The sequence below is a fragment of the Rousettus aegyptiacus genome, unplaced genomic scaffold, assembly GCF_014176215.1.
Source record: "Rousettus aegyptiacus isolate mRouAeg1 unplaced genomic scaffold, mRouAeg1.p scaffold_m13_p_11, whole genome shotgun sequence".
NCBI classification, from domain to species: Eukaryota; Metazoa; Chordata; class Mammalia; order Chiroptera; family Pteropodidae; genus Rousettus; species Rousettus aegyptiacus.
This window is the reverse complement of record NW_023416286.1, coordinates 20,826,781-20,854,593: the sequence shown is the minus strand read 5'-3', so window position 1 is coordinate 20,854,593 and position 27,813 is coordinate 20,826,781. Positions and strand designations below refer to the sequence as shown.

General features: G+C 37.8%; 1 protein-coding gene across 5 annotated transcripts in view; it reads left to right on the top strand.

Moving 5' to 3' along the window:
- The window catches only part of LRCH1 (leucine rich repeats and calponin homology domain containing 1), a 180,032-nt gene extending 153,138 nt beyond the window's left edge, over nucleotides 1–26,894 (top strand). For 3 of the 5 annotated variants that reach the window (XM_036228603.1, XM_016142293.2, XM_016142294.2), the window contains 4 exons: nucleotides 3,184–3,293; nucleotides 4,956–5,093; nucleotides 6,780–6,857; nucleotides 22,299–24,323. In XM_036228603.1, coding sequence (XP_036084496.1) covers nucleotides 3,184–3,293; nucleotides 4,956–5,093; nucleotides 6,780–6,857; nucleotides 22,299–22,616 — 644 coding nt within the window. In that variant the 3' untranslated portion in view covers nucleotides 22,617–24,323. Of the gene's footprint in view, nucleotides 1–3,183; nucleotides 3,294–4,955; nucleotides 5,094–6,779; nucleotides 6,858–22,298; nucleotides 24,324–24,498 lie in introns of those variants that run through there. The other 2 variants (XM_016142295.2, XM_016142297.2) reach the window with 1 other exon arrangement.
- The last annotated feature ends 919 nt before the right edge of the window (nucleotides 26,895–27,813 follow it).

The window sequence follows — 27,813 nt, the reverse complement described above, 5'->3', positions numbered from 1 at the left end:
AGCATATTCATCATTCCGTGCAGGGTCTTTGCTTAGAAATTTGTCTCTTCTGCTGAATAAATTATAAATATGAGCAAATAACCTTTTCATTCTTTGAATGTTATTTGACAGATAGTAAGTAATTAAGCAGTTAAGCAAGACTCACTTTTTCCTGCATCTTGAATCACCTACCTCCTTGTCCCTTCCTACCCCTGAGATATATATATACACACACACATTCTTGCCAACATGCACATGTGCGTACACACACACACACACACACACACACAACCACTTACACACATGCTCACCTGCTCCCTTGCTCCTTTTTTCTCTTCTTATTTATAACTAAACAGCCAGGGGGACATTTGATTGAAAAAGCAGGCACCAGCAGTGTGGCTTCTTTTAATATTGTCTTGTAGCCTCAAGTTAAATTTTTATTCCCTGAATTAAAGGAATTTTTGAAATTTACTGATATGAAATTAAGGAAAGCCAGAATGATTCTTCCATAGATCAGTTTCCTGAAGCTTTGACCCAGGCTGCTCACCACGTTTATTTAATATAACTAGAAAGGAAAAAAAAAAAGAAAACCTAAGTAATATAATGGTCACATTCGAATGAACAAAACCAGCAAAATAAGCAAGCACTTATATGGATCTATAGATTATAAGCCTAATGATTTTATTTTAAATTCTCATATAGTTCACAGTAATTAATCTATTTAGAAAACTAGTAATGTAGTCTTTGCTCCCAATCATTTTATATTCATTTGAAGTGTTCATTTAAAAACCCTAGTTCAAATGTGTTTTAACATCGTAGAGCAAATACCCAAGCATGCCTTTGTATTTTTTAAGATTCACAGGAATTTAAGATGAAAAGCGATGCCAAGAAATTACAACCCAGACACCATTGCATTATCTTATTATCTCATTTAGGGCTCAAACAAGACGTAGATATTTGAATTGTGTGCTGTTAAACAAAGCTCAGTTAACTTAACTTCCTGATAGTTTCATATTTAGAATGAAATCTGCCAATAAAAACATATTGAAAATATTAAACATGCAGCATTAGATAAGATTACCCACTCTCCCCGCCCCTGGGGGGAAAAAAAGGCAAAGAAAAATAAAAATTCCAAAGAAAACATTAGGTTTGTTTAAACAATGTTAGGGTGCCACCTGCTGGCTGGTGTGTGTATTACTCAATTGTGTCCATATTCCTTGACTTTTTTGGTAAACTTGGTAGATAGACTTCTTTGGGGGAGTGGATTATGTCTAGATTTTACATTTTAACATATATTTCTTCTATTTGCTTTGTTTAAAGGGGTAAATTATTGGGGTCGACACGGTATACAGGGAAGTTTGATGCATTTTAATTCCTCTATGCTTCCGATTTTGTCAGACTTTTCCTCATTTCCCTTTGCTCTGTGAACTTCTGTCTCTTTGCTGGGTTACTTGACCCTTCTTCCTCTGTGAGTCTTGCCTTTATTTTTGAAACAATTGATCTCACTTCCTGTAGGATTCGGTTTTCATGGACCTTGGTGACATCTCTTTGATGACGTGTCTTTGACTTTTTTTTGCCTGTGACTTCCCTGGGTGGCTTGAGGCAGAGGCCCAGGCTCTAGGCCGACTTCTCTCCAAGGCTCCAGAAGCTGTTATGGATATTAGATCACCTCCTTTCTTCATTAACTCTAAATCAAGGGATTATTAAGATGCATCAACTTTCCGTCTTCCACAGAGCATCGGAATGCTCTTTTAAATATCCTAGAACTGATTTAGAGAGAAAATACCGAGACATGAGAAGTATAATGCAAGTCATTTATTAAAGTGATTTGGTTCAAAAATACAAATTGAAATTAAAATGGCATAGTTGTATGAGCACAGAATAATTTATTATATGGAGTGGACTCAAGTTCTTAATCTGAGGTATATTTTTAAACTATATTTAACCTAAAAAAGCTGATAAGTTGAAATAGCTCTTAAAGTGGAGCATAGGAAATGTTTGTCAAAATAGAATAAAAGTTGCATAACCTTCTTATTATACATTGTTTAAATTGTAGTGGATGAAATTTCTTGGAATGTATCATGCCAGTGCAAACTTCTACATTGTATTGATTTTTTAAATTGGAGTTCTCTGCCCAAAATTTCCTGACAGTACCCCCATCCCCTCCCCAAACAACAAGATAGTCTAACAGGAACCAAATATGATTCTTACCAGGTCTTTACCCTCTCTTGTGTGCATGTAAAGGTAACAGTCTTAGGATAATTATCTCAAGGAAGAAAAAAAATTCAAGTTCAAATCTGTCCTGGACTTTGTATCGTAATAAAAATGGATAAAAACCCTTGCTGTAATCACTCGGCCATAGGTAGAGTCTTTTGTACCCTCTTTATTAATCTTTAAAAGCTGTAATCCTTCCAAGATTTAGAGCATACGTTTTCTCTGGAGCCAGAGGCTTACCTCCTTTCAGAGGGAGCACCACTGTTGGTTGCTATTCCTGGAGGCTGTCATTTTAAGGACCTGAAGGATGATCTCTTCAACTGTGCCTCACCTTGCCAACTTTCTAAAGGAGTCTGTGGTCATTTCTAAAGAGCTGACTTTTTGGATAAGCTGTCAGAGACATGATAGAAGGCAGAATTTTTCTACTCCACACTCAGATATGTAATCCTCTATATTATCATCACTTAGTTCTTAACCCAAGCTTATGAAAAATTTTAGCCAACAAAGCATTAACCTGTGCTTATTTTAAACATGTAAATCAATTCTAGAGATTTCTTATTTGAAACAGATTCTCTGAATTGAATGGATTTTGAAACCTAGAATGTAAGTGAAACTTAGAATGAAAGCATTGGAAAAATTAGAGAGGAGGGACATCTTTCAAGAGAAGTGGCCTGGAAAGGTTCCAAGTGTGACCCAGCCTCTTCCCTGGATTCAGTTATCACCAAAAACAAACAAACAAACAGAAAAAAAAAAAAAAAAACAGCTTTTGCTAGTCTAGTCTACACAACCCAGTATAATTATAAAATAATAATCTCTTGTGAATATTTGAATCACACTTTCCATGTGAAATCATGCTTTTACCATTATTTCTGAGAGCGATAATTTATTGGGGATAAATAAATAAACTATTTGTTTAATTTAAATATGAATAGTCTTATGGCAGCCTCTACTAGGTACTCCATAAAGGCTTTTTTTCCTTTTCTATTATAGTGTTTCTAAGACCTCAGAGAAATTTGGAATCTATAGACCCGCAGTTTACAATTCGGAGGAAAATGGAACAGATGAGAGAAGAAAAAGAACTAGTGGAACAACTCCGTGAGGTACCCAAGAAATATGATATAATCGAATAATGATTTTCAGAATGGAAGCCACATTCTATACAGTTGACTCTTGAACGACATTGAGGGGTTAGGGATTCTGTCATCTGCCTCCTGCACAGTTGAAAATTTGAGTATAATTTTTGACTCCCCCAAAACTGTTAATAGTGCTTTGACTAGAAGTGTTGCCAAGAACATAAACAATCGATTAACACATATTTTGTATGTTATATGTATTATATACTGTATTCTTACAACAAAGTAAGCTACAGGAAAGAAAATTTTATTAAGAAAATAAGAAGAGAAAATACATTTACATCACTGTATATATTTATCGAAAAAATCCTCACATAAGTGAACCCACTTATACAGTTTAAACCTATGATGGTCAAGGGTCAACTGTAGTTTTAAAAAGTAGACTTTGAAACACTGCAAACAGATCTAGTTTCAAATCTAGCCAGGTCACCTTTTGACTCTTCGATATTGGGCAAGTCACTTAACATCCCTGAGTGTCAGTTTTTTCTGTTCTTTCTTTTCTTTTTTTTTTTTTTCAGTTTCTTCATGTATTAAAAAAAAAAAAAAATAGTTACAATCTGCCGTAGAAGGTTTTGTGAGAAATATAGGAGATAATGTAAGTAGGACTACTTAACACATATGTGTAAAGTTAGCATTATTTCAATTCAGATATACTTTAAAATAATGCATTGTTATTTGTTTACTTAATAATCCATTAATTTAAAGGTGTTTATAGTTATCCTCACTTTGTATCCAAAACTAGTCAGAACTTTTTAGTCAAGCATTTGATAGACAGCCTGTCTGAGTTCCTACAAAGAACGACATCTTGTGCTAGGTGCCATTGAAGAGTTTAAGCTTGGCGATGGCAGAGATCATGGCTAATGTTTGACCACTTTTTTTTTTTATCTCAGAAAACATAGGGGGAAGAAAAGATCAATCTGTCTTCTCTTACAAATCTGCCTTCTAGCTGCATTAGGATGGGCAGTAAATTTTGTCCTATAATTCTGTATGGAACTCTCCAGTATTTTTCACAAATAGGATCCAAACTGCTATAATGTCAGAGCCGTGTGCTAAATTCTCATTTAATAATTTTCCCCAAATTACAAAAGAAAAACTCTGACTCCTCAGCTTCCAATTTGAATATATAATTATTATTTTATAAGGTTTAAGAGGACACTGAATCATGTATCTATACACATTTGTACATTTTATTAATTTTTCAGGAAAATGCTACATTCTTTTAGAAATCCTTTGGTTGTCACCTTTTTAAAAAATACTTTTTAAATGAAAATGTAATGGGAAATAATCACGATTGGAGGAAAAGAGAATATAGAGAAATGGGGAAGAAAAATAAATAATCTTTTATCCCACCGCTCAAAGATAACCACTGTTAACATTTTAGCTTCCTTTCCTAGAATCCTTTCTACACTTAAGGTTTGGAATTGTGAGCACCTCGTATACATACTGCTAAATAACAGAGATACATTCTGAGAAATGTGTGATTAGGCAATTTTGTTGTTGTGTGAACATGACAGAATGCACTTACACAAAGCTACATGGTATAAAGACCACTGCATGCCTAGACTACGTAGTATACCACCATCATGTGTGTGGTCATTCATTGTCCATAATGTTCTGATTCCCCCACAGAGCATTGAGATGAGACTCAAGGTCAGCCTGCACGAAGACCTGGGGGCCGCGCTCATGGATGGCGTCGTCCTCTGCCATCTGGTCAATCACATCCGCCCACGATCTGTTGCAAGCATCCACGTCCCCTCACCAGCAGTTGTAAGTAACATTGCATAAAGGGAAACTAAGTTTTATACAAAACAAACTCTTTTAGGACAGTTTTGCTGGTTAAAGATGCCAATGGGATCACCAGGACCCTGCTTCAAATCCTCTCTGTTGGGCTCCAAACTACTAGAAGAGAAGAAAAGGAATAGATCTGAAGAAAGCAACATTTTCACTGTAAAAAAGGGAGACTATTTAAAATAAATATATAAATGACAGAAAAGGAATTTATTTCAAATAGAAAGCAAATCACATTTAAGAAATTACTGGTTGAGTTGCTAACTTTAAGACTTTACAGACATAAAGATTCATTTCTCACAATGGGTTATTTTATAGTAAGAAGTCTTTGACAAAGTTTTTTTTTTTTTTTGGTAGCTTCTCTTTTAAATGGAATCTCTTTATTAATCATTAGGGATTTTAGGATAGTCTGAAAAGATGTGGATTCTATGTAAAAGATCATTAGTAAACTGTCAAACCAGAGGTTGGTCAGCCAGTTTTTAATTCAACAATTCCTTGATCATTCACTTTGCTCAAGGGTACATTGGAAGTACTGAGGGAACAGTAGGAAAGGTGAAGATAAATCTTTGTTTCCTCTGTAGGGGAGATAAAGCCCGCATAGCATGTAGGATCCTCTTCCTCTATACTGCAGAGTGTGTTACCACCCGGAAGTGAGGTACAGAGTCAGCTTTATGGTCAGTTAGATGATGGTGCGGGAATCAGGGATAAGCTTGTCTTTGAAGCCTACATAGGGATCAGACAAGTGAAGAAGAAAGAATTCCTATTCACACTATTTGCTATTCCTTAAGCGAGGCAGGAAGAGTAGGTGCTAAGGATGTAGGGTTTGTATTCAAATTCCAGATCTGCTCTTGCTCCTCCACCTAGACTATTGGAGTCATCCATGCTTCTTGCCTTCCTTTTTAAAAGAACTAATAGTGAAACATTAAAATTTAACAGTAAAGTTTTTAAAATAATAATATAAGAATTCAAATGTGTGAATCAGATGTCCCTGGTATCCATTCCATATCTTGGAGGTCACCTAGCCAGGATCAACTCTGTTGTGTTAAGTCTTTAACATCCATCTTGTTTAGTGCTGTTTACCCTGATGTTACTTCTTTCTAATTAAATCCATTGCTTTAATGGAAAGGAGTTTAGTTGGCCTCGTGAATTTAACCCTTCATATAGAAATATATTTGCTGATGGGAAAAGGTGATGCTTATGGTGTATTTTTGGGTGAACTAAAGTAAGTTATACAAGAGTATGATCCCTAAAAACTGTGTGTGTGTGTGTGTGTGTGTGTGTGTGTGTATCTGTGTATATAGGTATAAACATACAAACACATACATACATATGCAGAAAATTTTGCGAATGCATATACGTGTATATATGTATAGATACATAGATGCAGAAATTCAGCATATAGACATGTCTGTATACACATATATATGTATGTCTTTGTATGCACAAATGTGCACACATGATGTCTGGAAAAACATAATTCAAAATATTAATAGTTCTTATCTCTGGGTTGACATTTCTGGATAATTTTTTATTGTCTCTATTTGCCTATGCATTTTTTCTCCAGTAAACATGTATTACTTCTGTCATTTAGAAAATTTAAAATTTAACCTGCCATTAAAATTTTTCTTTTAATAATGTATTATTTCTGCATATTTGCTTTTATAGCCCAAGCTTAGCATGGCCAAATGCAGAAGAAATGTGGAAAACTTTTTGGAAGCATGCCGAAAATTAGGAGTACCAGAGGTAACATCAAATTTGCCCAAATAACTGTGTTTTAGTAAAGATTTTATTTAATATATGTGTTGGAACCCATGAATAGATTTACAGCTTTGTAGAGACCTTTTAATCTCAGTCTTTCTTGAGGAATGATATTGAATATGTTATGTAAAATTTTAGTTCAAATTGCTCTATTGCAATGAAATAAAAGTGGCTTGAAGCGGTATGGTCAATTCTGAGGAAAAAGGGGAATATAACTTCTTTAGGGTTTTGAAATAAATGTGTAATTCCAAACTTGAAAAAAAATTTAGTCAGCTCGATTCCCTCTTCCCAGAGCAGAAGTTGCTAAGGGTTCATAGGGCAGAATTTTGGAGCTTATAGTTTTCCTTATCCAAAGCTCTTAAGCAAAACAGATCTGTAGTTGACAACTAATTTATATAATTTTCATTCTCTGTAGTTGCACTTTGGGTATGTAGATCAAAATAATCAGCATTGAAAATATTAATTATTGTTATTATTAATCATTAATCATTAATAATAATAATGTTTGTATGTTGCTTTATAGTTTGTTAACTGTTTGCATTTATATTTTCTCCTTTAGTCTGCTTTAGACCCATTTGGCAAGTCTTTATGTCCAGCCTACCTCTAATATGCTACTTTTGTTTCTCTCAAGCTAAGCCTCAGCCTCAGCTAATTTGGGGTTTTTACAGACTTTGCTATTAGTAACATAAAATGGTTTCTTAGAGAAGAGCCAGTCTACTCAGAATTTGAGGGTAAGTTGAGAAGTTTATCATCATTGTGATAGACAGAAATGGACAGAAATTTTATTTCTTATAATTTCTTCAGTCTTTTAGTGTTCCAGGGATAAAGCAACTACAGACTCTATCATGAGACACTTTTTGAGTACGTGAAGGGATTATATTTCTATGTGATTCTAGTCAGTGATAGGAGTTAGATATTGGAATTGAAAAAGACTTCCCTTCCCCACCTACCCACTTCCTTCCTTCCTCCTTTTTCTCCCTATTTTTCATTTTGGTGAAATTCAAAGGTGAGGGCTTAATGATGAATTTCTAATCTTATTTGAGGAAACAGAGAATTGTTAAAGTATCTTTAAGTCAGAGCCGTAGTATCAATAAAAGTAGCTTACAAATTTATTTTTTTAAAAGAGTGTAATCTTAATATATGGACTGAATGTCTTTGTGGTCAATTCAGATGTCTTTCGACAATGTTAATCTGTGTGTCTATATAGTATGTGTACATTTTACTATTTCATATACATTGGTGACTTCAAATATTTGTGAAAATTACACATACCTTTTTTAATAATTTGATTCTGTAATGGGCTAATAATAAAATTTCCCATGTGTGAATCAAAACTTTCATACCAGGTCAGATGGCAAATTATTCATGTCTGTGCTAGAAAGCACTAATGAGTTATGACCTAATCCCCTGTGATATTTCTAAACTCATCAAAGTTTTTTGGCTTATGATAATACAAAATGAAATGGAAATGCTCTTTACCAATTACTGTGAATAAAAATTGATAATTATGATTTTCTTTTAAGGTGGACAAAAAGAAATTAAGTTATCATAAATATGCAGAGAAAATTTTATTGTAATTTCTGAATTATGCCCCTCACACTAATTAATAGGCACCTCATGTAATTCCTGAGAAGATTGAATTATATGGAGTAAATGACCTTTTTTTTCCCAATTTCCCACTTAACTATGCTTAATAAGAAATATATCACTTAGGCTATTTTTGAAGTTGTTTTTAAGATTTGAGATGATTTTCAGGTTTGCATTGTATATATGTGCATGCGAGAGAGAGAGAGAGAGAGAGAGAGAGAGAGAGAGAGAGAGATAGAATGAGAATGTGTACATATATAATTTGGTTACATTTTACTGGTAACTAGAGTTACATTAAGTTCATGGCTACTTGAAAAATTCTGCTGGTTAGTTTTAGTTAGCAGTTGAACTTCTTGAATGAGATATATTCAAAGAAAGATGGAATATTGTAGTGGAAACCAGAAATTGCCAACTGGAAGGCAATTGGCAAATCTTCCTGTATACTCAAAGGAGCATGCTTTCATCTCTCACAGAATAGATGAGGAATAAGTCATTGGAAATGAGGAAGTATTCTCATCTAGGAACAGGATACTAATTTGAGGAGGGGTGGATTGACTCCCTCCCACTTAGATTGTTACATTTATTTTACTTCTTAAAGAGGATTGATGTTTTGAGTGTATATGTGGCACATTACAATTGATGACATGCACTAAAAATATAGTTATATCACAAGTCTAGTTGCAGAAATTCTCCATTTGCAAGCATACATTTAAAAATACTGGTATCTAAAAACAGAGGCCCTGTAATGTTACATTTTGTTATTTGCATCAGAGTTGATATTTGGGTAACAAAATAGTCATTGATTTCCCAGTAACAAACAGCTAATTCCTCCTAATTTGCAAGTTATTCCTGTTTTCTTCTCTATCTATAACATCCACACACACACACATCCATAAGTCACAGAGATCTTGAATTCTGTAATTTTTAAGCTAAATATCTAATTGATAATAATACATTACCCTGTAGAGACTGAAAAGTCACAGCTGTGCTCTCAGCCTAAATTTGTTGCCCTTTATAATAGAATCCCATTTTGAAACTACAAGCTAAAGTCAGGGTTGTCAGCTTATATAATTGTTCATATGGATGGAATGTGGTTGTTGAGCAGATTTAGTTAAATTATTATATATAAGTTCAGTGGGATGGAAGCAATTTTAAAACTGTTCCAGGTGTTGTATTATCTTTAGAAGTCTTCATGGAGACATTCCCAGGTGTCTGCCTTGAGGTCGATCAAGGTTCATGAAGCATTTTATTGTGTGCTTTAGTCCAGCGGTCCCAGTGTGGCTTACCTGTGAATGTGTCTCCAGATAGGCTGCATTCAGAGGTGCACAGTGTAAGCAGCTCAGTTGTTTGCAGGTTAGAGTATGTAGACAGGTAAGGCAACTCTAGACCTGTCTGTTAATTGTGACATTTAGATGAGGCCGGACCTATACCCTCAAATATTAATTAAGGGACAGGAATCTTTGGATTGGGACAGTGGACACCACTGCTAGAAAGGAGATGATGTCACAGAAAGAAGTTGGTGATGGGGTTCTGAGGAAATTCTCTTAGAATGACAGCAGGCATATTTGCCATTAACTGTGAGGAATTCTGGGATGAGGAAGAGGTTTATTGAGGAGAATGCCAAGGAAATATTGAACAGAAATGGCGCTCATCAGCAAGTTTCTTTTTCGGTATAGGATCAGTATTTATTCAAATAGTTATTTTGGCATAGGTCACTTCCCCTCCTGCTGCCCAGTTCTTGGGTTTTTGTGTTTGTTTTTCTGCTTGGGGCCAGTTTCCCATCTAAAGGGACATAAATTGAATAAACCTGGCCTGAGAGTGAGGGAATGCACAATGGTTTGGGTGAATCAGACCCACCCGTGCTGTTACTTAATTATGTGCCCTAGGGCGAATGAACACCTTAAAATTAGGAGCAGTGAACCATTTATTTACTGAGAACATCTTCTATATGCATCATCTCAAATGCTCACTGTCGAGGATATGAGGTAAATATTTCATCACCACACTGTGAAGAAACTGAGGTTCAGAAGGGTTAAATAATTTCCTAAGCTTGAACTCAAAGCTGGTAAGCAGCAGAGCTGGTGCTTGAACCCAGGTCTGCCAGCGTGAAGAGCCCCCTCTTCTAGTCACACAGAAGCTCTCCGTGACTGAGTTCCCTGCTCTGCGAAGTACGGGTATTAGACTTAAGCAGTGGATTTAAACCGCATTCTTCGGAGCCCTTGATCCTTTGGAATGGCCTGCACAGGAGGAAAGGGAAGGCCGAGTGGGAGGCTACAGATCACTCCCACTCGCTTCGGCCAGAGCACTTTCTCTTTTGCCTGTGGTATATATTGGATTTTCAGCTAAGGTTTCTTTTTGTGGGGGGAAAGTGTTCTATTGAACATAGTTTGAAAATCACTGGACCCGTAAGGTTTCTTGAGCTCTACTCTTCCATGAAAGCTGTTACGTCCTGCAGCTCCACAGTTGCTTTCCTCCCTCATCAGTTGCTGAGCTGCAGGAGTCACACATCATGGCACCCTGGAAAATCTGAGGATTGGATGATGTTGCCGGCACCATCCCATTGCGCCTTGTAGAGCTGATGCCAGTGGTCAGATTTTGCAATTGTCTATGGCCTCTGGTGCAAGCTTCAATTTGATCTTGATGACAGGCCTACCTTTGGTGGGCTTCTAAATTTTTCAGGATGTATTCTTTGTATCACACAAAAATCTGACTCCAATTAAGAATTGGGGTCATGGGGCTCTTTGTGGACATACTGAGGCTTCCTTTGCCTTTTCCAGAAATAGCTTGGCTATTTATGGCCTTTGACCTTGATGTAGAAGTTTTATGGTTGGCTCTTGGGGGTTTCTAAATTTATCCAAATTTAGGGCTATTTTAAAATTGTCTCAGGTAGAAAGAAATCTCTGTTTTATGAAGCATCAAATTTGAAAATAGATATTTATTTGGTTCACTAGATAAATTTTTCTACTTGATTTTAAATAAGTAGCTGTAGCCTCAGACATCTGTAGGAGCAAGTCCTTAATTTAACAGGTTTGTGCTCTTTATTTCATTTTTAAAATATTTTTTCAGTTACAGTTGACATGCAATATTATATTAGTTTCAGAAGCACAACATAGTGATTAGACATTTCTATAACTTACAAAGTGATCACCACAACAAATCCAGTACCCATTTGACACCATACATGGTTATTACAATATTAATGACCATATTCTTTATGCTATGCTTTATATCCCCGTGACTATTTTGTAATACCAATTTGTGTTTTTTAATCCCTTCCCCTTTTTCACCCAGCCCCCCTCCCATCTGGAAAACATCAAAATATTCTCTATCTATGACTTTGTTTTTTTATTTGTTTATTTTGTTCTTATAGATTCTGCATGTAGATGAAATCAAATGGCATTTGTCTAGGTTCATCGCTGTTGCAGGTGGCAATATTTCAATCTTTTTTTCTTATGACTGATATTTCATTGTATATATATACTACCTCTTCTTTATCCATTCATCCATAGATGGACACCTAGTTTGCCTCCATATCTTGGTTATTGTAAATAATGCTGTAATGAACATATTGCACATATCCCTTCAAAGTAGTGTTTTGTGTTTCTTTGGAAATACCCAGAAGTGGGATTACTGAGTCCTTCTTTGTCTCTTCTTATAGCTTTGTTTTAAAGTCTGTTTCATCTGGTATAAGTATTGCTACCCCAGTTGTGTGTGTGTGTGTGTGTGTGTGTGTGTGTGTGTGTGTGTGTGTGTGTCTTTCAATTTGAAGTGAGTCTCTTGTAGGCAGTATGTGTAAGGGCCTTGTTTTCTTATCTACTCAGCTACCCTATGTTTTTTGATTGGAGCGTTTAATCCATTTACATTTAAAGTAATTGTTGATAGATATGTAGTTATTGCCATTTTATTATTCATATGTTTTTATCTTTTTATCTTCTTCTTAAAGAAGTCTTTAACATTTCTTGTAATACAGGTTTGGTGTTGATGAACTCCTTTAGTGTTTTCTCGCCCGAGAAGCTCTTTATTTGTCCTTTGATTCTAAACAATAGCTTTGCTGGGTAGCGTCGTCATGGTTGTCAGTCCTTGCTTTCTTTCACTTTGAATATTTCCTGCCAGTCCCTCTGGCCTGCAAAGTTTCTGCTGAGAAATCAGCTGACAGTCTCTGAAAGTTTCTGTGGGAAATCAGCTCGCTAGTAGGTAACTAACTGCTTTTCTCTTATGCTTTTAAGAGTCTCTCTTTGCCTTTAGCCTTTGTCATTTTAATTATGATGTGTCTTGGTGTTGGCTTCTTTGGATATATCTTATTGAGGACTCTATGTCCTTAGGTTTGTATGTCTATTTACTTCACCAGGTTAAGGAAGTTTTCAGTCATTATTTCTTCAAATAGGCTTTCAATTCTTTGCTCTCTTCTCCTTCTGGTACCCTATGATGCAGACATTGGTACACTTGATGTTGTCCCAGAGGCTCCTTAAACTCTCCTCATTTTTTTTTTCTTTTCTGGTTGGCTGTTTTCTGCTACCTTATCTTCTAAATTGCTGATTTGATCTTCTGCCTCATCTACTGTCCTGTTGATTCCCTCTAATGTATTCCTTAATTCAGTTATTATATTCTTCATTTTAGTTATTATATTCTTCATTTCTAAATGATTCTTTTTTATGTTTTCTAGCTCCATTTTTATGATTCCTAACATTTCGTTGAGGTTCTCACTGATATCATTGAGCATCCTTATAACCAGTGTTTTGAACTTTGCAACTGGTAGATTGCTTGTCTCCATTTAGTTTACTCCTTTACTCCTTTTTGTTTACTTCTTTTACTTCTTTTTTCTATTTTTTCATTTGGGACATGTTTCTTTGTCTCCCCATTTTGGCTGCCTCACTGTGTTTGTTTCTGTGTATTAGGTGAAGCTATTGTCTCCTGGTCTTAGTAGAGTAGCCTTTTGTAGTAGGTATCTTGTGAGGCCCAATAGCACAGTCTTCCTGGTCATCTGAGCCAGATACTTCAGGTGTCTACCTTGTGTGCATTGTGTATGCCTTCCTGCTGTAGTTCAGCCTTGGTTGCTGTTAGAATGTCAATGGGAGGAATTGACTGTCAGGCCGTTTGGTTTTGAGGACTGGCTGTAACTGCAGTGGATTTGCTGTTGTGCAGCAGTTCTCAAAGATTTTTTGTCTGTAGTTTAGTTGTAATTTGGACGTGGTCGTGGAAAAAGCCAGTGCACAGTGTATTCCTACTCTTCCATCTTGACCAGAAGCCTCCATTTCTTCAGACTTGGCCTCTTTAGATGAGGAGGGAACTTAGACTAGAAATGCACTTTGTTTTCTAACTGCCCAGCCCTTCATATTCATTTTTGTTTCCAGAGGGAAAATAGAGAAGAGGGTTAAGGGCAGAAACTCTATTGACAGTGGTAGACACCTTGAAAATCCAGGCCTCATCTGCCTAGGCAGCATAGAGGTCAGGGATCCTTGCAGTACTACAGGAGGTGGAAGATTTTATTTCTGTGTCCACAAATGGTGTCCCTCAGCTTCTGCATCAGCCAAATAGAGTACATTCAGATGCTAACAATGATCACATTGATATAGTGGAAATATGGCTAAGTCTAGCTTCCAATAGCTTTCATATTTGCATTTTGTCTTTTATAATAAGATGTTATATGTGAAAGTAATACTAACAACTTTCCTACTTTACATCTGTTGTGAGGGTTTAGGAAATAATGCATATGTAACTGATCTGAAGTTTTTTTAATTGAAAGACATTTTTGTTTTTTGAGAATAGGAGAAATGAGCCTTATGCCTCGTTTTCTTCCCCAAATTGATAACTTTAGTATCAATTTAAATCATAACTAATGAATACTTTTGGAGGGAGGCTGAGATTCTTCTTATAAGATTTATTTTAAATTTCCATTTCTATTGGTTAATTCTGAAGCCGAATAATCAGGGGTGCGGACTGACATGTTTATTTTTTATTAATATCCATTTTTAAATTTGTATTTAAGAGAACCAGTTTCTAGCTTACAAAGTCAGTCACATTTCTTATAGGTAGTATACACTTACCATTCATTCATGTAAGAATCTTTTCCTACTGCGTGTTTCCTGGTGGCAGAGTGACTTCTGGTCAGTAGTCTGACAGCCTTTCATATGTGTGTGGTTGAGAATAAACATTTAGAAGCAATGTATCAAGAAGTTTTAAATTACATTCCTAACTAAATTAGCTTACCAATATTAGAGTTATCCTCTAAGTTCATAAAATTGACAATTCTTAAATATTTGGAGAAAACTCTGGAAACCCTTTTCTACCTCATTCTATTTTTTGTCAGGGCTTTAAATTTTCAGAATGACCATGAACATTCTGTGCTATGATATTTTAGAATAAAAAAAAAAATACTTTGTAAGCATACTGACTTTCAAATTTTAAATTATATAAAAATAAATTGAATATATTCTAAATTTCTTAGAATTCAGACTTGATTACACTCTGAATGCCTTTGCCAGATTCATCTGCATTTCTGTTTGTGTCTGTAATATTTGGGAAACCTGAGCCAATCTTTAATAGTAGTCTTAGTTACACACTAACTGTTGCTTCTAAGAGAATCCACTACCCTCTAGCAATTGTGATTTCTGTTCACCATAATGAGAATTAGCATCTGTACTTGCCTCTAGGGACTCTAACTGTATTCACTGTGTTTTTTAAATGCCTTGCAGTAATTACTAATGCTTTGGTAAATACATGGTGAACTCGTGCCTCTTTAAATTTCCTTTCTTTTTAGTATTTTCATATTTTAATTTTATGGAAGAAAAAAATATAAGCTCTAAATCCCTATAACTAAAGACTGAAATTTGGGAAGCTCAAGGGTCAGAAAACTCCCAGGTTTCCCTAGCAGTTTCAGCCCGGTTCCCACTGTAGCATCCTTACAGGGGATTTGTGAGTCAGCTAGACTCAGAGCACGGCTCAGAGGGCCACAGCGGCCCACATTCCACACATTACGATAACTCAGATTTTTGCCTACCAGGCAATCTTAAACCTATGCCTTTCCCTTTAGAGATAGCAGTTTAATTTAAGCCGGTCACCATAGACTGTGAATCTAGCCCCTGTGCACTTTAGTCTGAATTAAGCCCGTGATCTGTGGTAGCGTGAAATTATTTCCAGGATAAGAAGAATAGTCTGTGTTGCCTACCTGCATGAGAAGTGTACACTGAAAACTGCAAAGGTGATCTGATTCAAGTTCACTGATGCAATTGCTGGAGGTCTGGGAAATGTATTATAATATATACGGAGATAGAATGATTTGCCTTTAACCTGGAAATACCACTTTTGTGAAAATCACATTTCCATCTGTGGATGCCTTTTGTCTTATGTCTGCTTTGCTTGGATTTCACTGGTTAAGCACAGCGTTGTAGTGGAGAACTTCTCTTAGATGTTTCCTCATCTTTTAATCCTTGACTAGCATCCCTCTCAGTGGTAGCTTGATTCCTCCATATCCACTGGAAAAATGACACCTAATCTGAATAGATAGAACATAATTTATTACATTAAAAACCTTTCATTGAGTATCTCTGCCTTCATAAATTAAAATGAGAATGTTTTCAACTTATTCAACCAACTAGATATCATAATATTCCTACTTATCTGAGGGCATCGAGATAACGTCAGAGGATACAAGCAAGACAAAACTCTCAGGATCTTTCCGTTGCTCCATGATTTGCATCTGCTTAGCCATGAGGCTAAAACAAAGGGAAATATTGTATCAAAGTATGTTATAAAATATATAATATATGTATTTTTTTAAATGCTTTGCCTGATTTAGAAATAAAGCTGCATATATCACAAATATTTTCAATCCTTGTTTAATTTGGACACAAAGCTACAACTTTTTTTCATACTGACATATCAATTATAATCACTGTGAATTTTAAGCTGTTGTCATTCCCAGTTCAGGAATTCAGTGTATCAGAAAACTCTTTGCTTACTGACAGTAATAGATATCTGGATGTCAACTCAGAAGAATAAGCATCTTATTTTTGCATTTAGTTGGTGAAATAGGAGCTCTGCCTTATACGATGACTATAAAGTAGATAAAACGTGCATGGAGGTTTGTGCCCCAACCCCAACCATACCTGTTTAATGTTGAAGAAATTTACCAAGCAATCCTATGTGAGAATGTACTTGTATTTTAACCTCACATCTAAGAAGCTGCCTCTAGATTTTTGGTTTATGTGTAGTTGCAAAAACATGGCATTTAATTTAGTTTTTTACACATGTAAGGACATACTTAGAACTAGTATTCCTCAAAGCTTATCAATAATCCCAAAAGGAAAATAAATTAGGTATATGTATTACCTTACAGAGAGAAAAACTTTCTATTCATTCTTCATAAACCAGAGTAAAAAGCATTAAGAGAACTGTGAGGAAAGATGGGATTAAACTTTAAAGCCTTATATTTTTTCCTTTGCTACTGTTAAGACCTAGATGTCCCAAGTGAAAAGCTCGTATTTTTATGCCATTGGTGAGCACACAATACCACTTGAATATCAAAACTGTTTGATTGCCAGAATAATATATAAATTGCAGAACTTTCTGTTCCTCGATAGTGAGATTATGGGTGAAGGATATCTTTGCATAAAACATGTTTGGTATGCTACTTTTCTTTCCAAATAAATTTTTTAAATCTTTGCTGGAATGGATTTTACCTGCTTGAAATAAGAGGTTACTCTTGCTATTTTCTAGTAACCAAAAATGTGTTTCTTTCCAGCTGTTCTTCTGTGTATCTTTAATTGTATGCACTGTCTCTTTCTGTTCTGCTGGCTGCCCTCGGAATAGGCTGACCTCTGCTCTCCGTGTGACATCCTGCAGTTGGATTTTCATCACATTCGAAAGACTGTTGACACTCTTCTGGCACTCGGGGAGAAACCCCCACAACCAACTACTGCCTTTCGCTCCAGGGACCTAATAAGCTTTTGTCTTGTCCATACTTTCTTTATAGTGCTGATCTATGTCACTTACCACTGGAATGCTCTGTCCCTGTAATGTCTGCATGTGCATCCAAGCACTCTGCTCTGTCACCCAGATCCATTACGGGGTCCTTCCCTCATGTGAGCCTTTGCCTTGCAACTTCCATCCCTGTTATCTCTCCGGTAGTCACTCGAGTTTCAAAGCTGAACATTTACAAATCAGATTTTCCAAAAGCACAAACTTGATAGAATGCAGTTCCCTTTAAGTAACTTTTCTCACTCACTGAAAAACAGTGACAACAAAGTGCGTTCATCCCTCACGCTCCCTCATTCACACAGCGCCAGCAGCAGTGCTGTGCAGTTCCTTTCCTCTCTGTTGAGCATCACTGCGCTGGCTAGCATGGAAGAGAGTTTCAGAACAGGAGCAAAGGGCATTTATCACATGGAGATCTTTCCTTTGCAGTATTTAAGTCAAAGCCCACCTAATTGAACTATAGAGGGACCACTTTGCAGAGGAAACAGAAAAACGGCATTTTGGCCCGATTTGGTCTATACAAATCTTACTAAAAGCACCATTGACCACGTCGAAAAATACCATCTGGAGAATGACTGCTTTCCTGGCCTTTCTATTGGATTCCTCCCTACTTTCTGCAGTGGGAGCTGTGAAGGGTACCAGGGGAAGTTGCCACCAGCTTCTACCCTGGACCAGGCCCTCTGTCCTGCAGCATGAGACTAAGCTGTGCAGAACAGGCGCTGGGGAAGAAAGGGGCCGTTGCTGTTAGAGCACCACCTGGAGGATTTGCTCGGCACCAATTTCCATGTATTTTTACTTCTTATTTACTAGCATGTACTCAGAGGCTCTTAGAAAAAACATTTTCCAGAAGAGATTTCTATTTTTAAATAATGTAATAGGTCATTTTGCCTTTTGCTACATCCCATCGTAATAGCAGGTCCAGAATGTGATGGATTTGACTGTAGTTGTTTTCAAACAAAGCCATGAGTCATGGAACATTCTTGGTCCTGGTGCTTGGGTTTAGTATGGCAGGAGCTAATAATAAGCTTGCTCTTATTTTAAAAGAATGTAATTTCTCTAACAAATTGAAATTTCCATTTAACCTTTGTTTTCCAGTGACATTAGCAAGCTGCTTTTATTTTTAAGTAAGCTTTGTGGATTAACTATATCTGCTTTATAGCAATGTGGTCAGTTTGTAATTAAAAGATAAAACCAGTAGAATCTTATCTAGGCCAGGATATTCCTGGTTTTGGGATGTCTTTTTCTAATAAGAGAGGGTCCTATTACAAGGTGCTTTAGTCTACGTCTGGTTGTGAAATACTGTTTCTTAAATTAGCGAGCTGACAGAGTTAACTTCATCAAGATAAATTTCAAGTTTACTGAGATGCAAGCGGTCATCATACTGAGAAGATAATTGTATTTTTCTGAATATTTCTATGAATCCAGGCTACTTGAGAATGTGGAACACCCATGGAAGAGTATCTATAAATGTTCTTTGTTGTTAAATCAGCTAAGATTTTCTAACAGGAAACATTCTTGACATGATAATATCTTGAGTGAACTGAGCTTTTTCCTCCTGATTTTGTATTGATTGGTGAAATACAGGGTATGTGGAAGTTATCGAATAACCTCCGTTGTGTATAGATAACCTGCAGATGTACTAAGTTGACTTTAGTGCTATCTTGTACTCTTCGATCTGTAAACAATAAAACCCCTCTGTACCATGTCCGAAGAGCACATTGAGCCATAAGTTGCTTAATAAACACTTTTGGGTGATTATTCCAAGTTTTTATCAGCCCATCAGTACATTTATTTGTGCACACCCAGAGTAGCACTCAGCATTTCCATCTGTCTCTGCAGGGCATTGAGTCTTCCCCTTAATGATCACCCCCCTTAGGGTTTTTTTCTTCTTTATGGGGCCTCAGGGGGGAGGAGAGAGATGACTCAGTGGTGGCCGCCTGAAAGAACATTCTATCAATAAAAAACTGAGTAGAACAATCGTGTGAGATCCGTTTTAATTTTCATGTTGACATTGTTCTCAAGCTATGTTCATATTTCAATTCTGGTGTCCGCAGTATCTTTGGACGCACTTTTATTTTTCATGCCATTACTGTATCTGTACCCTACTGTGTTGCTCCTCTTGGGATCTGTTGGATGGTTGGTATTTTTTCATCAAATAGTATAGTAGCTAGCAGAACACAGTTAATTTAGCCCTTTAGGCAAAACTTTGAGTGAACTACCTCGCCTATTGTCAAGCTGTTAATTTCTTTTCGGAATATTAAGTGTCTTCATGGTTCTTCTCCAAGGTTCCCGCCAAATGCAAGCATGATGCTGCTGTTCACCATGACTGCCAACCACCTTGTCATCTGTAAGGTGGGCAGGGATTTAGTTGTGTGATTGATGTGTGCATACTAAACCTCCTTCCTCTTACAAGAAAGACCTTTTATTTTGTCAGCATTTTCTTCCAATACCTGATGAAAAAAAAACCAAGTATTTATTTACATTTTCTTTTTGAAATAGAAAGATCCATTTTTAAATAGAAAGCTCTTTTTCTCCAGTTCCTCTCAACTGGTGGCAACTTGCCACGTAGTATCAGGATTTCCACAATGTGTAAAAACTAATTTTTGTTAGTTTGTTCTTTTCGTGAATTTGTGGTTTGTACACAGCTCACTGTCCTCTGAGAGAGACACTTAAGAAATGGGGCTAGTGAAAAGGGTCTTGCAGAACTCAAAAGTAAGATAACTAAATAAGAATTTCATCAATGAGAGTAGACACATAAAGGCACTTGATATCCTGATACCATTTGTCTGTGAGCGTATGGTGTATTGGGTTCTCTCTCTAACCCATGCCTGTTCGTGTTATAGGGAGAAAAAGTCATGAGGACAGAAGATGTTTCACTTTCAGGGTAAAAGTAATGGACAATAGTTTAAAATTTCAGGAGCCTGAAAGGAGTTTGAATTAGGGGAAAAATATTTTAATATGATTTTTTTAGGAGATTTGTTTTTTAAAATTAGGCTTCAGATTGGAATTTGTTCTCAATATACAGTTTATTGAGGTATATAGATTGTGTGCTTTTGTTTCATTAAGTGGTAATTTTTTTTCCTTAAGACTATCCTTGGATTTCCACCACAATTTTGTTTATGCTTGTGTTCGTTTATTTATTCCTCAAATTTTGAATGAACACTCTTTGTGCAAGACCCCATGGTAGGCCTTGGGGGTAAAACTGCCACTGTGACACATGGCCCTCCTCAAAAAGCTACAGTCTAGACCAAGAGTCAGCAAACTTTTTCTGTAACGTACTAGATAGTGAATATTTTAGGTTTGCAGGCCATACAGGTTCTGTTATGACTACTCTGCTGTTGTAGTGTAAAAGCAGCCATAAATGATTCATAAGTGAATGGGTGTGGCTGCTTTCCAATAAAACAGCTATGAGCTGGATTGGCATGCAGAATCTAGTGGACAAATAAAGAAGAATTCATTGTGAAAAAGACCTGTGGTAGGTCGGATGCAGGATTCTGGACCAGACACTGATGGGGAGCAGGTGGTCTGTGAAGCCTACCTAGAACTGTGATGTTTATACTAAAACATAAAAGATATGTAACAATAACCAGATGAAAGGGGTATGAGTAAGGGAGGTGGGAGAAGGGGCAGATGTGTGTGGAGAATGAAGTGTCCTACAGAGGTAGAAGGTAGCATGGCTGGAAAGAATCGAATGAAGAGTGACAAGAAATCTCTGTAAGAGTTTGACGTGGTCTCCATTTCACACTGGAAGAAGCTGACCCTCAGAGTCTCACGTGGCAGAGCAGGAATGTCAAACCCTCTTAGGTTAAAGTAACACAGACCATTTTGTTTTTAGGTTCAATCGGTTTAGTGCCAAGAATTTACGTTTTAGAAACACTGAACAAGATGAACCGTGCTGACACGAATGACTCTTTTTTACAGCAGCTGGCCTGAAAGCAGGCGTGCCGCTGTTGGGGAGCATAAGAGACTGTAGAAAGAGGAGAGTGTGCAGTGGCAGTGGCTGCATTCTGCCTGCTCTCTCGAGCCATTTTCCGAAAGGATGAGATATCTGTCCCTTGCTATGAAGAGAAGCCAAATGAGCTGAGTGGCAAGCTGATGCCCTCCACCGAGCTGAGGGCTCTCTGATCCCCACCTGACTTGAGTGTGTTGGGTCTTGCCTGGGTAGGATTCAGAGTCCAGAACCTCTTCCTATCTCATGGCCACAAGACCACACATACTCACTTGTTGATCAGGGACAGTATGGGAAGGCGCGTGATGTCTGGAAGGGTCCCCAGCTCTAAGATGAGACACATGTTTAAATCCTTGTTCCGGTACTTACCAGCTGTACGACTTTAGCGATATTACTTAAACTCTCTGCATCTCATTTTTCTTGTCTGTAAAATAAAGATATTATATCTACCTTACAAGGTTGTCACAAAGAAATAACCAATGCAAATCTGTAACATTGGTGCCAGGCATCGGTGCCCTGGAAATCTTTCTAAGTTAGCATTTAGTCTTTGTGGCTTGCTGCCTTTTCCAGCCCTGTTGCTGTGGTTAGGAAGAGGGGTGGGCAAGGGTATGTGAGTGAACCTCATTGATTCCATCATGAAAAAGCACAAAGCATGAGTTCTTCAGAGGGAGTCAGAAGCATTGTTTTTATGCAAGGTAGCCTTTTATGGCTCTGTTATGTGCTTTAAAAAGAAACATGACAAAAGAAGCTCTATACTAGAGTGGTCTGCTGCCATATTCTCAAGGAAAGCCATTGGGATTCCTTAACATTGAAGTTTAAACGCTTTTAAAGTCAATCTAAATATACAGTTATCTTTGCTTTAAGTTCATTATCTTCAAGGTGAGGTGGCCTTTATCTGTCATTTTTCATCCATCTAGGAACCTACAGCAGTTCCCTCCTCATCCCAACTTCTAGCTCATGCCAAGGACTCCCTCCTCTGCGGCAGGACCAGTGTGATGGAAAATGGCCTTCTGTCTGGCCTCGCTGCCCTTCCTCATTTCTGGCAGGCTCACCCTGCCACTTGGCGCCTCAACTCCGTACTCCCCATCAGAGTCTTCACCCGGTCCTGTGATGAAATAAGCAGAACTGCCATGTTTTTTATAGAGTTTCTGTTATCTTATGGTAGTTTTCTTAGGTACCTCCAACTCCATCAAAGTAATCTGAGAGCACCCCTATTCTTCAGGAGGTCTAAATGAAAGGGCAAAGGCATCGAGAATGCAAAGGGTACATTTTTATGGCTTCTTTTTGTTCCTTATTGCCAGCTGTAAGAGCAGAGGGAAGAATCTTGAACTCTAAACCTGATTTAGGAGTGAGGAGACCAGGAAGGGAAGAAATACTGGTTGGAAAAATAAAGGTCTGGGAGAGACGATAACCTTAAGCCCACTCGGTCTGTGAGCCCTGTAAGCAGGAGGCTGAGTCCTGAGTACCTTCCCACCCTATCTCTCTGGAGCCCCCAGCCCTTCCCAACCATAACCTGTAGCTTAGAACCTCTGTAGACCCCTGGAGCCATCACTCATTAACAGGATAGGGGCAGTTATTAATGCACACCTGTCCCATGTCAGGCAGGACAGGACACCTAGCCCCATAAAAGCTGTGTTATACACAGAGGGAGCCCTTGTGGAAATATTAGTACTAGAATTCGAGAACATCTGGTATTAAACATAAGTAAACACTGAAGTCGGAAAGCAAAATATCTTGTTCAAAGTCCCTTGGGCATATCCTTCAGCCACCTAGTATGACGTTGATGACAAGTTTATTCTATTTCAATGCACAGCAGCCATATGAAATAATGGTTAAAATTGTACTGTCTTATGTTGGCAGGTTGCTCTTTCTTAAGGTCTAGAGTTTAAATCTGAGAGACTCTGAATTTACTACAAGTTAGGGAAGGAGTTATCAGTGGAGATAGTGAGAAGTTTGACAGAGAGTAAGAAAACTGACGTGAGGTATACAGTAAGTTAACAGAGGTGTCCTGGCATGTCCTTTGAAGATCTTTTTGAGACCAGAGTACACATGTTTGTAGTAATTTATGGAGAGTCCTGCACTGAGGCAATAGGAAGATCTCGTTTCTCAAGCAAGAGTCACGTGAAGAGGAAGCAGTCTGTTTAGAGACCTGTCTCATTCACGTTAAACAGTCTCCACCTCCTACTGCATGATGCAGATCCCACTTAAACTTTCCTTAAAAACAGCTGTCATTGGACTGTGAAGAACACACCATCATCGAGTAGACAAGAGGGAGTGTTTGCTGTGGAGTCTTTGCCAAGCCAAGGAGACACACTCTGGAAAGAGAGTCCCCTCACTTCCAGGGCCAAGTGACAAAGGTGTAAAAATACCCCGTCGTGTTATTTTGTAAACTTCTCTTGAGGATGCAAGGGTCTACATACAAAGAGTGATGTGCACTAATTATTTTCCCTGTGTCGTACGTGCTAGACATTTCCCAGGAGCAAAAAATGCAACATGAGAAAGTAGCAAGGTGGTTATATCTTTGACAGCTGTATGAAAGAGTCTTAAAGAGAGGCTGTCAAAAGCTGCGGTTAAAATGACTTTTTACAAGGCTGTTTCTAAATCACGAAGAAAGGATACCAGTCCACCAGCATGCCTCCATTCCAGAAATCACAGGAAGTAAAATGAACTAAGCCAAAGTTTACGGTCAGTAGAACAGGGTGTGGCCTGTATAAATGAGAATTTGAGTTTCTTTAGAATGTGTGATGTGTGAAAGGCGGTTTGCAATTTTGCTTTATAAGAATATCAGCTAATATGTTCTTGATATGTGGTTTCTAACTAACTGTGTGTTGCTCAGTTATTTAGCATAAAGTTTCCTTAAATGTTTAGATCTACTGCAGATTCCAGGTTGATTGAGCACTTCTTTAGAACAACGCTCATTTGTAAAAAAAAAAAAAAAAAAATCATTATTTTCTCTGCAAACACAGAAAGGTCTTTGCAATGGGCTGAAAGCAAGAGAGGGAGCACAGTCTGAGGTGATCAGACAGACACACAACAGAGCTCACCTTAACGGTCATCACTGGTGTTGCAAGACTGTATGATTTATGTTCTAAAAATTGATTTTGTTCTTCCTTTTAGGAAAAACTATGTCTGCCCCATCATATTCTTGAAGAGAAAGGCCTGGTCAAAGTGGGCATTACTGTTCAAGCATTGCTAGATGTGACCGTAACGAAGGCTCTGTTCACATGAGACCAGCCCCTCTCCTTCGGATCGGCTCAAACCCTTCTCCCATCAGAGATCCTGAACTCTGCTCTCGGCACCTGTTCCCCCCGCCCTCCCACTCATTTCCTGTCAGTTCCATGACTCTAGTTGCATTTAAGGGAGGACACATGAGAAGATTGTCTGCCTTTTAGAACTGACCTCTGACATTCAGATGTGACGAGGTGTTGATCTGGAAGCCAGTGAAGGAGCTGGTTACAAAGACCTGAACAGCACATCGATGCCTTTTACAGCCTCTTGCATCCCTCACTCTCACCCACTGCCATTACCAAACCACCAAGCACAACTGTTTTGCAGCAGAATGCATCTGTTTTACTAAAACCCAACTTATTGTATAGTTAGTTGGGGGGAGGGTGACTCAATCAGGCTTTTCACCACCAAATTTTTCAAGAAGTTTCTTGAGACCATTGCCTTTTAGAAAACTATTTTCGACATACAAAATATTTATATGAATATTATTTATTAGTGAGTTATTCATCCTTTGGATGCAAATTGTAAATTAGGAAACTATTTTATTACTGCTTTTTTGTGGTTAAACACTTTATTTTAATATTATAAATATTGAGTTATTTTCTATCTTCTTTGGTGTGCAGTATCAGTAATCATGTTTTCTTGTATATATGACTCAGAAAAAAAAATTAAGCAAAAAACAGGTGCTTCCATGACAAAAACTGTTTTCCGGGGAGGCATTATTTACACTTTGGTTTATAGAACATTGGTCTTATTTATATTTCTGCATTCCATCCAGTTTCCTACATTCCAGCAGCCCTGTTGTCCCCTGATACAGTAAACTGACTGAAATCAAGAGAGCACCCCAAAGTTATTTGTAAATAGTTGTGATGGAAAAAAAAAGACATATTAAACTTGAAGAGAAAATGTGAACAATTATTTTTTTGGATTCATACTTATTTTGCTATCTACAAAACATTCACATTTTAACACAAAGAAGTAACAATTGTTAGCATCATGTGTCTTGAAGTATAATTTTGCACTGTAGCTTGGGTAATTTTAAAAGTAGCACCAAAGGTAGATAATAAAGAAATGGTATAGGAAAGTGGAGGTGATAAAGAATTTATTAACCAAAAAGTTTTTTAAGGGCAGCTTTGAGCGTAATCAAGAGTTACGTAAGGCACTTAGGACCCGAATCGGGAAACTGGCACTTCCTACAGCTGCCAGTTTTAAAAAGAGAAAGGGATTTTGAAAGGTAGATGTGCTCATTTTATTGTAACTTAGTTGGTGGCTTTCGAAGTAGTCCATAAAACACTGCAAGATTCGTGGTCTCTGGTGTGTAAATACAGAAGTAGTCAGTAAATTGGTGGGTCAGCCGCTGCAGCACCAACACGGGCTGAGGAGAAGGTTAAGTAAGTGATATTTGTGAAGCCGAGTGGCCTAGAAGGGAGCCAGGTGAAACGAAATATGACTAGAAGACAGCCAGCAAAGGAAAGGGACCTGTGTAGGTCTGAGAGACTCAGGTAAGGCCTCCTAGACACGGCGAGCTACGTGGAGGCAGTTACGTGCCTGCACCTTGGCCCTGCAGTTGCAGGTGCCCAGCCAGTCGTCCTTCACAGTCTTGTGAATGCTAACTGCATCTTCACCTCTGTGAAAAGCCGTCGTAAGGTTTTAGAACAACGGCAACCACGATTTATGGGACAAATGTAAAGCTGAACATAGAAGACACCAGGAAGTCGGTGTGCATTGAACACAGTCGCAGTGGCCAAGTGCACGGCCGCCCTCTGCCTGAGGCCAGGTGGAGGGCTTGCTGAGAACGGCACGTGGAATCGGCAGCTCACACGTATTTCCTATCAAATGTACTGTGCACTTTAACTTAAAATATATTTTAATATTTTCCTGTACTGCACAAATACCTGTTTTGTCAAATAGCATAATGATGTAACGCGAAAGACATTTTGAGCAGAGTTTATTCAAATGTTAGCAGCTTTCAAAGGTTGGTTATAGAAATAGGAATTTTGATTGCTACACCTTGATGGGCATTCAGAATGCAGGGTCCTGAAATATTTTTTTACATGTACATATGACAACATGAACCTCTGTAATCCTTGTTTTGAGAGATTTTTTCAAAATTAAAATTTTTCTTCTGATACTAATTTTCAGTATTTTCTTGAAGTTGGCTGTATAATACAAATGGCTTTGATACTTTGTAAAACGGCTTTTCCCCTCTAAATGCAGTCCTTGTGAGCTGTCTTCAAGATCCTTGTATGCCATTTATACGTGCAATAAAATGTGCATGGTCAGCATCAGTGGATGGAATGTATGTAGTACAAATAGCCTTTTATAATTTAACAGCCATTAAAACTTTGAATTTGAACAAACCATCCTCTAATTGACTTACCCATGTGATGCAAAAGTTCATCACACTCATCACAAAAATCCTAGGGGATCATTGGTGAAACAGATTATAGCGATTATCTAGTATAAATGATTGAAATTATAGGGTGTCATTGCTGAGATTATAGCAGTCATTTGCGTCTGCGCATGCGTGCGCGTGCGCGCGTGTGTGTGTGTGTGAGAGTGTGTGACTTTTCAAAATGAAACCACAGAACATACAGCAGTTAAAAGCAGAGCTACTATCGTGGGATAAGGGTGGGGACGGAGGCATACACTCAGGTCCCTCCACCTGTCCCTGGGGTGGTGGCTCCAGCAGTATCTCTGAGGAAGCCTGAAGGCCCTGCGGTGCATGTTGTAAAACCACATGGTCTGTCTGTCCTCTTTCCTCACCTGCCTTCTGTGGCGTCTGACACTTAGCGAGTAAAGTGGCTGTTTTGACTCCACCTCTGAGAGATCTAAGCCAGTACTTTCGTGTTCCGCACACATCCAGCCTATCTTGGTAGAAGAGCAGTTTCTTTGAGGAATTCAAGTGAAAAAAGTGACGGGTCGTTTCTGTCTTCTAATCCCAACCCACATGCAACACACACAGACCTGAGACCATCTGCCTGATCAAGAACTGCAGTGACCAGTGTCAGGTCCTCTACATTTAAGATTTGTATCTACTGAGTCAAGAAAAGCTACCCCTGCCCCCATGATGTTCTCATTGGGAATGCCACTCCTGTGCCGAACTCCAAAGCCATAGTCATTTTAGTCCTCTGCATGTTACAAAAGTCCAGAGCTTCACAGACGCTTTGCATTATGAGTTGGCTAGAACTGAGGAATGCATGA